This window comes from Cervus canadensis, chromosome 29 (genome assembly GCF_019320065.1).
Source record: "Cervus canadensis isolate Bull #8, Minnesota chromosome 29, ASM1932006v1, whole genome shotgun sequence".
Taxonomy (NCBI): Eukaryota; Metazoa; Chordata; class Mammalia; order Artiodactyla; family Cervidae; genus Cervus; species Cervus canadensis.
Genome location: NC_057414.1, coordinates 47,608,985 through 47,624,927, shown reverse-complemented (window position 1 = coordinate 47,624,927; position 15,943 = coordinate 47,608,985). Strand labels below are relative to the sequence as shown.

General features: G+C 55.0%; 1 protein-coding gene across 9 annotated transcripts in view; it reads left to right on the top strand.

The window, feature by feature from the left end:
• Positions 1-15,943, top strand: part of ANO1 (anoctamin 1) — a 169,287-nt gene that overhangs the window by 64,017 nt on the left and 89,327 nt on the right. For 5 of the 9 annotated variants that reach the window (XM_043451829.1, XM_043451828.1, XM_043451830.1 and 2 more), the window contains exon 2: positions 10,330-10,502. In XM_043451829.1, coding sequence (XP_043307764.1) covers positions 10,330-10,502 — 173 coding nt within the window. Of the gene's footprint in view, positions 1-9,705; positions 9,725-9,831; positions 9,944-10,191; positions 10,503-15,943 lie in introns of those variants that run through there. The other 4 variants (XM_043451836.1, XM_043451837.1, XM_043451835.1 and 1 more) reach the window with 3 other exon arrangements.

Genomic DNA, 15,943 nt, shown 5'->3' with positions numbered 1-15,943 from the left:
GGGGGGGGGGGGGGGGCGGCGGCTGAGTAGTTTGGTCTCCCCCTGGATGGCAGAGCACCCCCCTCAATACACTTTTTCTCACAAAGCGATTGATGCTCATCTGCTCACGAGGGCCTGGACCTATCTCCGGACACCATCCGGAGTCTTTTTTTTTCCCCTTGTTTTCCTTTTGAAATTATCAGGCTGGTGTTTTCCCCTCGGTTCTTTTCTCATCTTAGCAAAGAATTGAAACGACAGGCCAGGACAGTTCAGGCAGACAAGATTTGCTAAGCCAAGCAGCAAACAGTACACACTCAAGACACCGGAGCAGACCCACCCCCCAGAGGCGTGGTCCCACTCTGGCCAGGTCTCCCTCCTTACGTCCTTTGTTCCCTCCCCTAAGCGTCCCGAACCCTGATTGGTTCTGTCCCATGCAAAATAGGATTGTACCCAAGACCAATCAGGGGAGGGAATGTAAATAAGGCGTGTGTTCACGGCCAATCAGGCAAAGGGGCGTGTTGGGCTTGCCTTCCCTGGAGGGTCTCCCTCTGGCCTGCGGTGTCCGTTTTCGTGGGCTTTCCCATTCTTTGTCCTCTGCGCGTTCCTCTAATCACTGCTTCCTCTAACCGCCCTCTTGGACTCCTTTTTTCTAACTGCCTAACAGAAGGAATTGGGAGCACCGATGTCCTCCCGGACGAAGGACCAGGTGGGCTTTCTCTTGCAAAAGTGGCTGCAAGGAACCGGGAGTGAGTTCTCCAGCAAGAGGAGGGGTCCGGGGCTGAGGTCAGAGGTCAGCCTCTCTGCCAAATAGGGAGGAAAGCAGGAGGGAGAAGGGGATGGTTATAAACATCTCCAGGAGCTTGCCCTGAGAAAAGAATTGTGGAATAAAACGCCAATTAATTAAAAATTCCTCTTCCAAAGAGTTCTCTTGCCACTTCAGGGTGGGCGGAAGGGGTGCTTGTCGTCGCTGGTGTTGCTGTTGGTCAGTCGTGTCTGACTCTCTGCGACCCCGTGGACTGCAGCATGCCACGTTCCCTGCCCTTCACCATCTCCCGGAGCTTGCTCAAACTCATGTCCACTGAGTCCATGATGCCATCTAACCATCTCATCCTCTGTCGCCCTCTTCTCCTCCTGCCCTCAATCTTTCCCAACATCAGGGTCTTTTCCAAGCAGTCAGCTCTTCACATCAGGTGGCCAAAGTATTAGAGCTTCAACGGAGCAGGAGGCAATAAAGAAGACATTTGGTTTTCTAGAGAGCCTGATTTCAGATGTAATCATTCTCACACTCCAAGCAGAGAAATTGGCTCTCAGGTACCGCTTTGGGAAGTGATGGTGTTGTAGGCAGGGGTGTGGGCACCATAGAGGGGGCAGGCCTGGGCCCTCTGAGATCTGCAGGACTGCAGATCCTGGAGGATCTTGGTTACAGCGGAGATAAGCTTCTGGATGGACCATGTAAGTGTGAGGAAGTGACCTCCATGGCCTCGGCCTGCAGCGGCTTGAAGTGAGGCTTCGGTTTCCAGCCAGAGGTCAGGCCACAGTGGAGAGAGCCCCAGATCCTAGCCACTAAACCAGTGGTCAGTGACAAGGCCCTGGCCCTTTGGCTTTGCAGAAAAGAATTCCCATTAAGATGAAAAGTAGAGAAACAAGTTAAGTATTTATCAGAAAGAAAAAGAGTACAGTGTGTGTGTAGACACATGGGGGAACTCAGAGGGAGAGTCATGCCCTTGTGGTGGTTTAAATCACTTGTATGGGGCATTTCTTCTGGGTTTCCTTTGGGCCTTCCCTGGTGGCTCAGATGGTAAGGCGTCTGCCTGCAATGCGGGAGACACAGACTCGATCCCTGGGTCAGGAAGATCCCCTGGATAAGGAAATGGCAAACCACTCCAGTATTCTTGCCTGGAAAACCCCATGGACGGAGGAGCCGGGTGGGCTACAGCCCATGGGGTCATAAAGAGTCAGACACGACTGAGCAACTTCTCCTCACTTCCTTTGACCAGTCACCTTGCTTTGCCTGGTTCTGGGTCCATGTTTGGTTGACCTCAGGAACCTCCCATGTGTGCGTATCTCTCAGTCAAGATGGATTCTGGCGAAGCGACCTATGGGTAGTTGACATCACTTACTTTGGGTGATGTCCCTCTCTTTTTGACCTCCAAGGAACTTTCTAGTTGGGAAGGTCTCCTTGACTTCAAGAATGAGAAATACGTGGTCTCTTATCTTTTCCACGGGGAGTGAATGTCAGCTGCTCTCCGGGATGGGTGGCCCATCTACCTCCTGCCTCAGGGGGAGGTTACACACTGTGGGCCCATTTTTAATGCTTTAGGATGAGTTGGTCTCTGTGTGACCGTGTGTGTGTGTGTGTGTGTGTGTGTGTACATGCGTGCGAGGGTGCGTGCGCAGAGGTTGAAGGGGCCAACTGAATTCCTCGTGGGTTACACAGACGCTCCTCTCTCTCACTGTCTCCCTTCCTCCAAATATTTTACATCTTAACAGAAAATGCTTCGGGGCCCACAGTCACTGAACGACTGGCTCAGTTCTGTTCCTTTGCCCACGATCCTTGTGGCTTACTTTCTGGTGTCATTTTCAGGCACGGAAATCTGAAGTCACCGAATGAATCACGACAAAATAGCCTGGAGCTGACATTGTAGCCAAGGGAGGGCGTGGGGCAGACAAGAACCGAGACAATGAAGGGAATTATGCAGTGGGTGGGGGGGTGGGGTGAAATCTGCACAAACAGAAATGGATGGATGGGGCAGGCAACCAGAGGACGAGTGCAAGGATGGGCAAGCGGGTGAGTGAATATGGATGAATGAGAGTGAGTGGATGAATGGATGAATGAGTGCATCTGTGAATGAGCAAGTGAGTGAATGAATGAGTGATTTGAATGAATAAATGAATGTGTGAATGATGAATGAGTGAATAAATGAGTGAGTGAATGAATGACCCCTTCCCGCTTCAGCCCAGGCAGTGCTATCAGAAGAGCCAGGGGCAGGAGCCCAAGGGTCGAGGAGTCCTCTGGGCAGGCAGAAGACACCCCACCCCATGCTCTGGGCCAGCATCTCAGACAACATCTGCTCCATGCTCAGTAGGGGCACGGGCAGTTCACACGTGCTGACCTGGTGCTTAGCTTGAGGACCACGGAGGTGGTGGGTCAGGTGATGCCTTTCAGGTCTCCAAGTAGAGAGCTCTCTTTCCTCCTCCACTAAAAACCCTGTGTGGCCAGCCGTATAATCAGAGAGGTTTGTAATTAAAGACTAAACTGTCAAAATATTGTAGGAATGTGTCTCCAATTGGCCCTGAGCAAAGGTGGTTTTCCTCAAAAGTGGCCATTTTTCCTCAATCAAAAGGGTTTGATATCACCCTGCAGGCTGTATGGTATGTCAGAGCTTTTAATAATAGTCTTCCTTTTCCGGGTGATAAAACTAATTTGTGTTCATTGCAGAAATCTTAGAAAACACAGAAAACATAAAGCAGAAATAACAGCCATCCAACACAGTTGCCCTGCATAATAAGGAAAGGCTTCGTATCTGGGCTGTTCAGAACCTCGCCGGTGACCACACGCGGATCTGACCCTTGAAACAGGGCTTGTCTGAACTGGGATATGCTGTGTACACATAAAACACATGTTAGATTTCGAATTCTTATGGGGCAAAAAGAATGTCAACTAGCTCTTCAACAGTTTTTATACTGATCACATGTTGAAAAGATAACATTTTATGGAACAAACTACATATAGTATTTTATCAGTTTCCCCTGATGATTTTTATTCTTGTAATACAGCAGAGGATGAGACACTTAGAGAGCAACACCAACTCAGTGGACATGAATTTGAGCAAAATCTGGGAGATAGTGAAGGCCAGGGAAGCCTGGCGTGCTGCAGTCCATGGGGTCGCAAAGGGTCGGACATGACTTGACAACTGAAATATTGCATGGCTATTTCAGCACTGCAGATTGCCAGTGGCTCACATCACGTTCCTACTGGACCGTGCTGTTGTGTAAGGCTCAAAAATCTACTCCTTTAGTGCACTAGAAAGTCACACCCGGAGGATGGGTTCCAGGGCGCCAAACCCAGAGGAGGTTCGAAGTTCTGACCACCAGCGCTGGGGCAGGAAGACCTGGTACCCTTGTTCATCCACTCTTTCACACCTCCCAAAAACATCAGGTCTTTGCTTTGGGCTGGGTGTTCAGCCGGGCAAGCCCCAGAACACAGGACGCAGTGAGCTTGTACCCAAGAGAAGCCTGCAGCCCCGCAGCTCGGCTGCAGGATGCAGACTCTGGACCTAGCCGAGGTCGTGACACAAAACGGAAGCTCTGCCCTGAACCACTCACGAGTGAAGGCACAGCCACAGAAACGGCCAGCTTTCCTGGGAAAGGCCGTGGCCCCACAAGAACCCAGATCTTTTATTCTGACTCTGGAATCTCACAGGAAAGCTCCAGCATCTTCCCATAACGACAGCTAAGCCTGGTCTTCCGTCCAAGGATTTCTGGTTTTGCTTGATCTTTGGGGAAGCCATGTGAGGTCACACAGGGTAGTCCAAGAGGATCTGCTCTAGAAGGAGACTGAGGTTGCCAACCCAGCCTGTGACATGAGGGTCTTCAGGGAAACAGAAGGTTGTGTGTGGCCACTGAACGCAGGAGGCCATAATAAAGGAGCGATGCACTTCGACACGTGCATGCGTGCACTGGGAAGAGGCAGGCGTCTGGGCTGTGTGGGTGAGAGCAACTCTCCGGGTTCACACACTCCAAGGGCACTGGCTGAGCAACATCCCAGCTCTGCAGCCTGGGGCTTCATGCCACCTTCTGCCCGGAGCACCTGGTTCTCATCTCTCAGGGGCTCCACGATCCTGAAGACTCCGCCTGGTGTAGTGAGCCCAGACGAGGGCAACCTGTGCATGGGACTTGGAAATCCTTTGTTCTCTTGGGGAGCATTGATGAAAGGAAATGGCTGCTTCTCAGAGCAGGGCAGCCTGAAGCTATTTTATTCTTTCAAGCCCCAAGAAGAAGCGCTAGGCCTTTGGATGGGGCTTTCATTTTAAGAAGTGGGCAGTCAGCATACTGTGAGCAGAGTCTCCACACTGTACTGGGCAGGGTGGTCCAGGGCTGGCCCGGTCGCATCCTGCATCCTATCCCTTGTGGGTGGGATTTCTAATGCCCAAGCTTCATCATCATGGGGATTCAGGTCATGATACTGTAGGATCACGGGTGTGAAGGGAGCTGTTGGAAACTCGGTCTGGACTTCTCCCCAAATCTCCAAAGAAAGGACCCCAGGCGGGGTCGGGGTGGGGGGTAGGGAATACATCTGTGTGAATCCACTTGCAGCTGGTTGTAATCACTGTAAGAATGTGAGTTAATATTTGCAGAGAGCTTAGCACGCCGCTGGCTTGTAGTAAGTACTGCCCCACTGCTTGTTAAATAAATAAACAAACAGGGAAATCTATATTGTGCCAAAGACAGGAGGGGTGGTGAAGAGTGCAGAAATAAAGCAGAAGACATGAGGAGGGTGGAGCAGAAATGGGCTTGAGTGCCTGGACGGAGGCAGCAGAACAGAGATGAGTAATGCCAGTCAAGCCAGAAGGGCTTCCAGGAGGAGGTGAGGAAGCTGGGTTCTAACTTACCCTGGGCATGTTTTTAGAGTTCCTAGGAATTCTCAAAAGGCGAGTCTTGGGTTAATAAAACACTTAAAACGTCTGAAAACCTGCTGATGGAAACAACATCCATGGATTCTGTTGTAGGGGGAAATCCCCCAGACAGAACTTCATGCTTTGGCCGCAGTCCAGAGCCCTGAGCTGGCGGCTTCCATGCCCGCAGAGTGTCCCTGTCCAGCTGCAGCTTGCCGGCTTCTGCTCAGGGTTCTGACATCATTCGAGGGAAGGAAATGACAGGGGTCCAGTCTCCCGCCCACCGTATCTCAGTTATAAACGCCCCAGGCATGTCTCCCCTGGGGATAATTACATCCGAGTCAGTTTTAGCAGGTTAGGTCATATACCTGTAGGGCATTCATTTCTTTCTACAGGGATTGCCCACCGGATATTCCAAGGCGAGGGGGGCGAGGGGCCCAGCTAGCGGAGGATGGGGGGGGGCCCTGCGCTCACAATAGCCCTGAGTCATGAGCTTCTCACTTCTTCCATGCTCCTCTCCCCACCCGGGAAGCCCATGACTCAACAGCATTTATTTAGCACCACTGAGCGCAGAGATCCATCCTGGGAAGAAGGTTCCCCAAGCAGGCGTGGCCAGAACTGAGGGGCAGGGCAGCCTGGAGTGTCCTGGATTGTGCCAGCCCCTCCACCAAATAAGAGCAGCTCTGGGGGGCGGGGAGGCATCTGTGTATTTTATTAAAAACCACCCCAAACTCCCACTTCGTGCACCTCTAATAAAAAGCCAAGCACCTCGCCAGGCTTCCATTCTCATCAGAGAAATAGAGGTGGGAAGATCAACCTCCTGGGTCTTCCTTTGACACCTGGGAGCAAGGTTCACAACAGGGAGTGGTTTTGCCCCCAGGGGACACCTGACACTGTCTGGAGACGTGTTCGGTTGTCACACTGGGGAGGGAGAGGTGGGAGGGAGCCAGGGAGGCTGCTGAGCATCCTACAGGCACAGGACCGCCCCAGGCAAATTACGGTCCAGCTCCAGCTATGCTCAGAGCCAAGCGGAGAAACCCCATCCCCACCACCCCATCCCGGCAGAGTGCCATATCAGAGAGGTCCTGGCGGGAATGACCCCTGCCCCAGGCTCACCATGCCCTCTTCTGCTTGCTCTGCAAAGCTTGATTTGCTCGCCCGGTGAGGCTCAGACATGTGCACTAGGCAGGCAGATGGCAAGACGTTCTTGATCACACCCGACACCCAGGAGACGAAACATGTTACAAAGTGGAAAGGAGCCCCTCTAGAGCTTCTTCCAGAGGAGACAGTCACCCAGGCGTGAGCTCAGGCTCCTCTCCTGTGTCCCTTGTCACTTTGTGCCCGCGCTCCTGGGGACTATTAAAAATGTCAGCAAAGCCGAAAGTGCCCGACGGTGGGTGACGCCACAGTGACAGCAAACGGCAGCACGGTGGTGGAACACAGCAAGCCGGGAGGTCCAGAACTTCCCATAATAAAAGTTAATGAGGCCGGTTTTCAGTAATTGGTGAGCGAGAATTAACCCTGCTGGTGGAACCAGTCCCCATGGATTTTTAACCGTGAGAATCACGGAGTCAAAAAGAAGAAAACACACAATTGATGCCACAGTTTGTCTAGAAAATCCGTGTATAAGCAATTAGCGACTCAGAGGAGAGACGGAATCGCAATGTGATGGCCCGTGAGACAGCGGAAGGCAGCGAACCCAGGAGGAGAAAGCATCACCAGAACACAAGACACCCTTTATTTATTTTTTTTTAATTTTTTTTTTAAGACACCCTTTAAAGTCCTTCTGGGCTTCCCAGAGGGGCACTGGTGGTAAAGACCTGCCTGCCAGTGCCAGAGATAAAGAGATGCGGGTTGGAGCCCTGGGTCGATCCCCTGGAGGAGGGCGTGACAACACACTCCAGTATTCTTGCCTGGAGAATCCCACGGACAGAAGGGCCTGGCGGGCTACAGTCCATGTTGTCGCAAAGAGTCAGACACAACTGGAGCGACTTAGCACGCACGCGTGAGAAATCCTTCTACTTTGGAGGTATCGCTCTAGAAGAATCCCATCTCCCCCTTCCTGATTTGAGGGGAATGTTGTTTTTACTCCTTGTTGGTCCCTGGAATCCCCAGATTCAAGAACCACGACCTCACCCCCGCCTCTGGTCCAGGCCATAAGCGGCCCGGAGTCAGAGTTGGTCCCAGCCGACCCATCCGTGTACCTGTTCTGGGCATTTCCCCTCCTCTTGATGAAGCACCTCTAAACCATCCTCCTGGGAAGACTAGGAGAGGGGACAGGAGGAAACAGATGAGGGAGGGGAGCAGAACAGGGAAATCTACAGATGTGCAGCGAAGAAAGGGATGCTTCACAGGCAAGCAGATGGCTTGAACATGCTAAGTCATGAACCACAGAAACAAGAGGAGAAACACAGTTTTGAGGCAAAGCCACAGGGAGCACTGTCCTGGGAGGACATGGGGAGCTGCCAAGCCTATGACACGGTCCCCTACCCTGCAGCCCCCAGGTCTCAGACACAAAGCCCCAGAGCCTGTCCAGGGTCAGCGGTCAAGCATCACCTCCCAAACATTTGGAAATGTCAATGTACCCAGAGTTGAGGAATTACCTTTTCACTCTTTCTTCACAAACTATATCTCATAGACTTCAGCAAGACTCTTTGACACTTGGAAATAAATTTAGAAAGATGACACTTTAGGGTTACACAATCTTGGTGGTTTACCAACAAGGATGAATGAAGTTACATAATCCTCTGTGTGTGTGTGTGTGTGTGTCTTCCCAACCCCGAAAACTTGAAATTTTAGGGGTAAGATCTCCCAGGTATGGCAGAGACCGTGAAAGACTGTTTGCGGCGGGACCTTGGGCAGCCTAGAGCACTTCTCCAAACCAACTCTAGCTGTCCAAGGTGTAGACAGAATCCTTTAGGGCCACTCAGCTCCTGTTGGCAAGGCCAGCCCAAGGATGGAGTAACCTTCTTGCTTTTCTCCAAGTTCAAGAAACTTACAGACTTGAGCCTGAATGGGGGAGGAGAGAAGGTCATGGCAATGAGAAGATGACAGGAGTAGTAACCGTGGCCGCCACTACCCAGCGCTGCCCCCAACCCAGCACTGAGCTCACACATACTAAGTTTCATGGGAGAAGACGGAGGCTCCATGAGGCTTAAGGAGACTTGCCCAAAGTCACAGGGCTAGACAGTGCCAGAGCAGGAACAGATCCCACCCCGCCTCCCCCACCCCATCTGAGCTCACACACATTAGATGTTCATGGGAAAAGACAGAGGATCCATGAGGCTTAAGGTGACTTGCCCAAAGTCACAGGGCTGGACAGTGCCAGAGCGGGAACAGACCCCACCCCATCTCCCCCACTCTATCCTGTCTGATCCCAGAATCCATTCTTGGAGCCAAAACAGGCTGCTGCCACCAGGACTTTAGAAGGCAGCTTGTCATCATTTCTGTAGACCCCAAATGTTCCTCAGTGACCGTGCAATTATTGAGCACCAACTGGTTGTATGAAAAATGGAAGTAGTGAAAGTGCTCGTTGCTCACTGGCGTCCAACTCTGTGACACCATGGACTGTGTCACAGTAGCAACTGTAGGAAGCCACTGCTAAACCAAGCGGCATAAAGAAAGTGCTGCCGTCAAGGTAGAGACACGTTCTTGGGCCTGAGTGATGAAGTGAGGGGCAGTCCAGGGTGGCTTTCTGGAGGAAGTGGCATTCAGTCGGTATGTACCCAGAGGAACAAACAGGAAATTAAGAGGCAGGAAAAAAGGAGACATCATTCCCACTGGGAAGGGTTGCTAGTGTGGACCCCAAAGGCTAAACCGGAGCATGGCTGCCCCTGGAGATCTTCATCCCCCTTCTGCAGGGATGGAGGATTAAAAATGCACCCAGGAACACCTACCATGGGCGGGGCCCCTGCTAGCCCAGGGAGGAGAGAGATCAAAGCCACCTTCCCCATCCCTCTGGGAGGTAGCAGAGATAACACAAGGAGGCAGCTCTGCAGGGGCCCACCCCCTTCCTTGGCCTCTGAAGCCCCCAGCCCCCTCTGCAACAGGAGGACCGGGCTGTAGGTTCAATGAGATAAACTGTATTCCAGACTCTGCTCGTGCCTGGGCACAAAAGTACTAAACTTTCAGTAAGTGGGGGCTCTGGGGAGGAGCTGGACAGGGCGGGCACGCAGCAAGCAGGGGAGGCTCCCTGGAGGAGGTGAGAGCTGAGAGGCCACCAGGAGTCAGTCAGGGGTGGAGCGGGAAGAGGCAGGGAGAGCATTCGTGACTCCAACCTCAGAAGCGTCTCTCTCGGCTGCAAGGTGACCCGGCAGCAGGACTACCACTATCCCAGCCTTTTCTTGAAGGTGGGGGCTGGTGGACGTTCCCTCCCTGCTGTGACACCCTGGCCTCCCTCAAAAGCAACTCGAGGGGCACTTTCCTCGGATAAAAATAAAACTTGGAGGGGCCCCGCAGGAATGGAATACTTTCTTCCTGTGTTTAAATTTCTACGGAAAATCTGACCCGCGTGGCCGCCGCCCCGGCATAAGCGAGCGCACAAGCGCTGGTATCTTTCTTGAAGGCGAAGGAAGCCGGCGGGGCGTCCAGGCACGAGAGGGCGCGGTACCCGCAGGGTGGGCGCTCCTGCACCGCGGCGCGCGGGGCCGGGGCCGGGCGACGCGGGCGGCGGGCGGAGCGGGAGGCCCGGCCCCCTGCGAGCCAGCGCGCCCGAACGCCGCCTGTCCGCTTGCAGAGGCCGCCGGGGCCGTGGATGGGGAGGGCGCGCCGCCCGGCGGTCCCGGCGCACAGGCGGCCGCGATGAGGGTCAACGAGAAGTACTCGACGCTCCCGGCCGAGGACCGCAGCGTCCACATCATCAACATCTGCGCCATCGAGGACATCGGCTACCTGCCGTCCGAGGGCACGGTGAGTGCGGGCGGCCGCCAGCCGCGATCGCCAGGGAGGGCCGCGCACCTGCGCCGCGCCCGGGGAGGGTGGGACCGGAGGCGCCGGGTCCACGGGGCTCTAGGCGCTTGGGGGGCGCCCAGCGGCGCACGTGGGCCCCGCCGCAGGCACGCGCCCACCCACCCCGGCCCCGAGTCCCCGCCCGAAGCCGCTTCGCGCCCAGCTCCAGCGCGAGCCCGAGCCCGCGGCTGGTGCCCGGGGTGGGACGCTCCCTTCCCGTTGGTGCCGATTTGGGGCAACGGGTGGGGGTGGGGAAGCCGCCTCGCCCGGGGAGGGTAGCAGCCTCCAGGCCCCATCGCGCAGTCAGCCTCGGGTCACAGCTGCGCGCCTCGGTGCGGGGTGCCAGGCCTGGGAGCTCCCCACGCCCCGGGCAACAGGCGCCGGGGCCCGTCGGTCTTTCCACGCTGACCCGGGTCCCCAACCCCGCGTTTGCGCCTGGCCTGGACAGTAGCCAGGCCGCGTGGGCCAGCACCTACCCGGCCAGGTGACTAGGAGCCCCTAGTGGGGTCTCCTCTGATCCCAGGTCAGAAATCGCCCCTGAGGGTTTTAGCTTAAAGTTGAAACAAAGTTTGCCAGAAGAGGAAAGGGCTGAGACCAATGCCTCAGCCAGGGAGCCCCGCTGACTCTGCTGGCTCTGGGGCCAGAAAATAGACTCCCCTGTCTCCCCTCTTCCCCCAAGCACCACCCGGGCCCCTCCCCAGGAAATGCGGAAGCCCCAGCTGCCCTGTTCTACTCTGACCAAGTCCAGGGTTATTCCTGCCTGCCTCTCTAGCCTCTGCCGGAGTCAGTGGGGGCATCCAGGGAGGTGCCTGTGGCGTGGGTTCCAGGAAAGGCAGAGACCCCCAGCCTCAGATCACAACTGGGCTCCCATGGGCTTTGGGGTGTCTTTTACAACTGGGCCTGCTCCAAAATGCTGGGAGTGTTAGGGACAGCTGTTGGTGGTGGCCTTGAAAGCTTAGGGGTTATCGCTTCAGCCCACACTGTGTGTGTCTGCTAAGTGCTGGGCCCTGCGGGATCCTGGGCACCCCCAGAGGGAATGAGACAGGGGACCCCGCCCAGCTGGGGCTCAAGCAGCAGTAGTGGAGGTTACCCAGGACAGGGACAAGGGCCGTGTCCAGGGCGATAGGCCAGTCGCTGTGTGTTAACTCATTCTACTCTCTCAGTAACCGTGGCGGGTAGGTGTTGTCCCTGCAGATGAAAAAGAGGGGGCCAGAGGGGGGCAGAGGACTGTCTTGTGTCACCCACCGGCTGGGAGGTGAGCTCGGAAGAGCCAAGACACAGAGGCGGGTTTCCACGGACAGCCTACTGCAGGGACAAACATTCTGGAGTAGAGGAGGCCGGTTATATTCATAATTGGGTGGGGTGGGGCCTTCCGTACAAAGAAGTGGCGTATATAAAGACTCACAGGTGGGAAGGAGGGGTGCAGTGGTTAGGAGGCATGAGATAGGGGTGGCAGCCAAGATAATGAAGAGAAACAGACATCCCAGAGGTTAACCGGATTCAACTTGAGAGAGACAGGTGGTGAAATGAAAACTGGAGCTCTTAACAGATGGCTCTTGGGCTCTGAGCTTTACTTCAGGGACCCATGGCCCACCCCCATCTAGGAGCTCTCTGCTCCTCCCAAACCACAAAGTCTGCAGAGAGGCCACTCGGCCCTTCCTTCAAGGTCTCCGCAGTCCAGAAACAAGTAGATAAGCCCAGAGGAGACTGGTGTGTCTTCCTTTGCACACAGCTCTTACTATGGGGAGGTTCTAGGTATGATGGGCTTGGAGGGCTGTGAATCAGGGGCACGTGGCCACAGGAAGGCAGGCTGAGCAGCGTCCCACCAGAGAGAGAGGGCTTCAGAGAGGCTGGACGCAGCGACTCCGGGAGCCGGGGGCCTGTCCGTGCCGCTGGGCAGGCACTGTGCCAGGGAGAGCCTCCCAGGGCATCCCTAAGACCGCTCATGCCAGCGATTGTTGCTCACTCACTACCTTGAGTCACCCAGAGAAGGCGGCTCCCAGCAGATGAAGCCCAGAGGGCGTGGACTGCCTTTCAGAAAGTCCCCATCCGGTTCCCAGACTCGCATCCCATACTGGGGGTGTCGACATCATTTACATCGGCCGTCAGAATAAACCCTGCCCCAGTCTCCTTGTCTGTGTCTCTCCTTATTCTCATTCCCAAGTTCAAGGGTAAATGTCATTTCCTTGTTCCTGTAGTAAGAGGTATAAGAGATAATGCAAAAGTTAGAGCCCAGATTGGTGGGTGCAACTCATTTCATGAAGTTTTCTTTGTGTTAATCTTTGAGTGTTTCTACTTTCTTCCTTCACACTGAGGGCTGTCAGTGGCCTTGAATCTATGTCCCAACAAGCCCAGACACCCCGGAGACAGACACTTGATGCTGGCGTCTGCCTGCCTGCGAGATAAGAGCGCGTTCTCTTTATCTGCTGTTGGAGACGATCTGTCTATGGATCACGGAATTAGCCCATTAATCATAAGTTAATATGCAATGCGGGTGATTTCATTTAAATTTTTTTGGAGTAAAAGTGTTTCAGAGTGATATTCAGATTGGAGTTGAAATTCAGAGAGTCCCAAGATGGAAAGAAATTTTGCAGGTCCCTGATTTCATTTTCCCCATTTTTGGAAAAAGTGAATATAGCAGGTTCTCTTAGAATGATCATTGAGACATGCCCTGACTTGGTCTATTGCACACGAATGAGTGAATTCAGTTCCTGGAGCTCCAACTCCAGGTAAGAAGCCATATTAAAGAATACACTGGGTTCTGGATACAGAGAAGAGACTTGTGGTTGTCAAGGGGGCGGGGAAAGGACGGAGTGGGAGACGGGTTAGCAGATGTAGGTTTTTAACAGCAAGGTCCTACTGTAGAGCACGGGGAGGTATGTTCCATATCCTATGAGAAACCACAGTGGAAAAGAACATTTCACAACAAGACTATGTACATATGTATAACTGAATCACTTTGCCGTACAGCAGAAATTAACATAGGCTTGTCAATCAGCTATACTGCCATAAAAAAATAAGTATGAAGAAAGAATTGGGCCCCAGTGCAGCGACCAAGGTGTGGATTCAGGGCTCCACTCTCCTCCTCTGTTCTTTTCTAAGAGTTTGGAGAGGCAGGTAGACTGCCCTCTCCCTGTTCATGGTGTTTGGCTCAGGGCACCCCTACTGTGAAGGGGAACTTGGGCCCCTGACCTCTTCTTCCCTCAGCTCAAGGAGCCATCTTTCTACCTTCCTTGGGCTTCCCTGGTGACTCAGAGGGTAAAGAATCTGCCTGCAGTGCAAGAGACCCGGGTTTGATCCCTGGGTCAGGAAGATCCCCTGAAGAAGGGAATGGCCACCCACTCCAGTATTCTTGCGCCTGGAGAATTTCATAGACAGAGGGGCCTGGCCGGCTACAGTCCAGGGGTCCCAAAGAGTCAGACATGACTGAGCGACTAATACTTTCACTTTTCCCCAACCTCAGTCGAGGAGATGTTTTTGTCCCCATTTTGCAGATGGAAAAACTGAGTCTTAGAGCTGGGGTAGGGGGTGTAGTGTCTAAACTCTGGTCTGGCTGAGTCTCAGCTTCCGTATGCTTGATCTGGTGGCCCCTACCAGTAGCCATGTGCAAAACCCACCCCTGTGTCATTCATTCACACACGCATACGTTCATTCCAGAACCACGCAGTTAGTGCCGAGCGTTTAAAAAGACAGGGAGGAGGGGACGAGGCGTCCTGACTCCCGTGAGGGGAGGTGGGTGAGGAAACGGGAGGATGGTGCAGGCAGACCAGGAGGAGCACTCCCGCCCTCGGGCGCTGCACGCGGCCCCTGGGTCAGCTCGAAAGATCTGAGTTGCCCATTTGGAAAATAAGGAGGAGCCCCTTGTAGAGACGCGGGGGGTCTGGTGTGCCCAGGATGCTGGCAGCAGGCCCTGTGCCCTTCAGCCCTGCCTGCCTGGGGCCCGCGTGTCCACCTGGCGCTGACCGCCTCCCGTGCACTCACCCTGCCCGCCGGCAGCAGCGTCATTCATCAGCACTGCCAGTGTCTGCAACTGTCCCTGGGCGGCCTTCTGGCTTTTCTGCCCACCCCCATTGCGAGGAGAGGAACCCCTTCTCTACCAGCTCTCCGTGCCCCTCTTGGGATATCCAGGGGATTGAGCGCCTGCTGTTGGCACCGGGATGGAAGGCTGGGAGACGGGATGGCCTCCGGGCACCTGTCCCAAGAGTTAGCAGGAGGGTCCACCCAGACCGGGTGCTCTTTAACTCAGTGAGTCCTCCTCGCTGCTGCTGGGGGCAGCTTCCATTATCCACCCATTTTACAGAGCAGGGAGAGTGTCCCCCAGGGCTCCTCGCTGGAGAGGGACCAAGCCTACATGTACCTGGGGGCTCTCGTTGCCCCAAGCCCCCCTCCACCCTGACCTTCCCTGTGGTTCTGGGAGCAGGGGGGTTGGAACCGTGGCCCAGCTGGGCGGCTGCAGTGATGCAACAGTGTCCAGTGGAGCAGGCCACGAAGGGTCAGCAAGGGCAGCCGGGGCTGACCGCTTCACTTGCCGGACCCCAACTTCCTCCAGATCCAGTAGCCCTGATTCTAGTGGGCCTCGAGCAGGGACTGCATGAGCGGATGTAGCCGTGCTGGGAAGGAGTGTCACCCCGGGTCCCTGGTACCTCTGGGTGGGGGTCCCTGGGTGCGGACTCCAGGCTGGACTCAGCCCGCGTGCATCGTCGCCTCAGGCGCCCCTCACCAGGCCTCAGTTTCCCCGACAAACTGAGGTAAACAACTTTTTGCCACCCGTCCCCCATGACCCACCAAAGATGCTGGGGTGGTCCGTGGTCTCTGTCCTTGGCTGGGGGAGGGGAGATGGGCCTCCTTCTGCCCCCCCAGCCCCCCGGCCCTCCCAGAACGGGCCATGGACCCGGCCTCTCAGCCCCAGCCCAGCTCTGAGGACTCTGAATGGTGCAGAGTGAGGCCTCTTCCCAGTGTGATTTTATTTATTTTCTCCTATTTCTGAGACCAGCTTGCTGGGGACCCTAATACCCTCGACAACCGTCTGACTCCCGTGGGAGTTTGAGAGCCGGTTGTGATTTCCACAGAAGCCATGCGCTGTGGGCCCGTGGGGTGCCTGGACTTTGAGCCCTGCCCCCCAGGCTCCATCTCCCTGGCTCCCTGGACAGGCGGAGGAGGAAACTGAGGCAGGACTGCGCGTGCAGCTCCCCTGACCCCTGATCCCACCTCTACCACCTCTGCCCTCGCTCTGGCCCTTGAGACCACCAGCTGAGCCCAAATACTCGACTCAGGGTCTGGGAGTCGGTCTGGGAGAACCCAGACTAACACAGCAGGTGCCTGGCCCCTGACTGCACGGCTCATCAGTGGCAGAGCCAGGCCAGGCGAGGGCTATAACAGGCTGGTGGTCACCTTGACCTGCC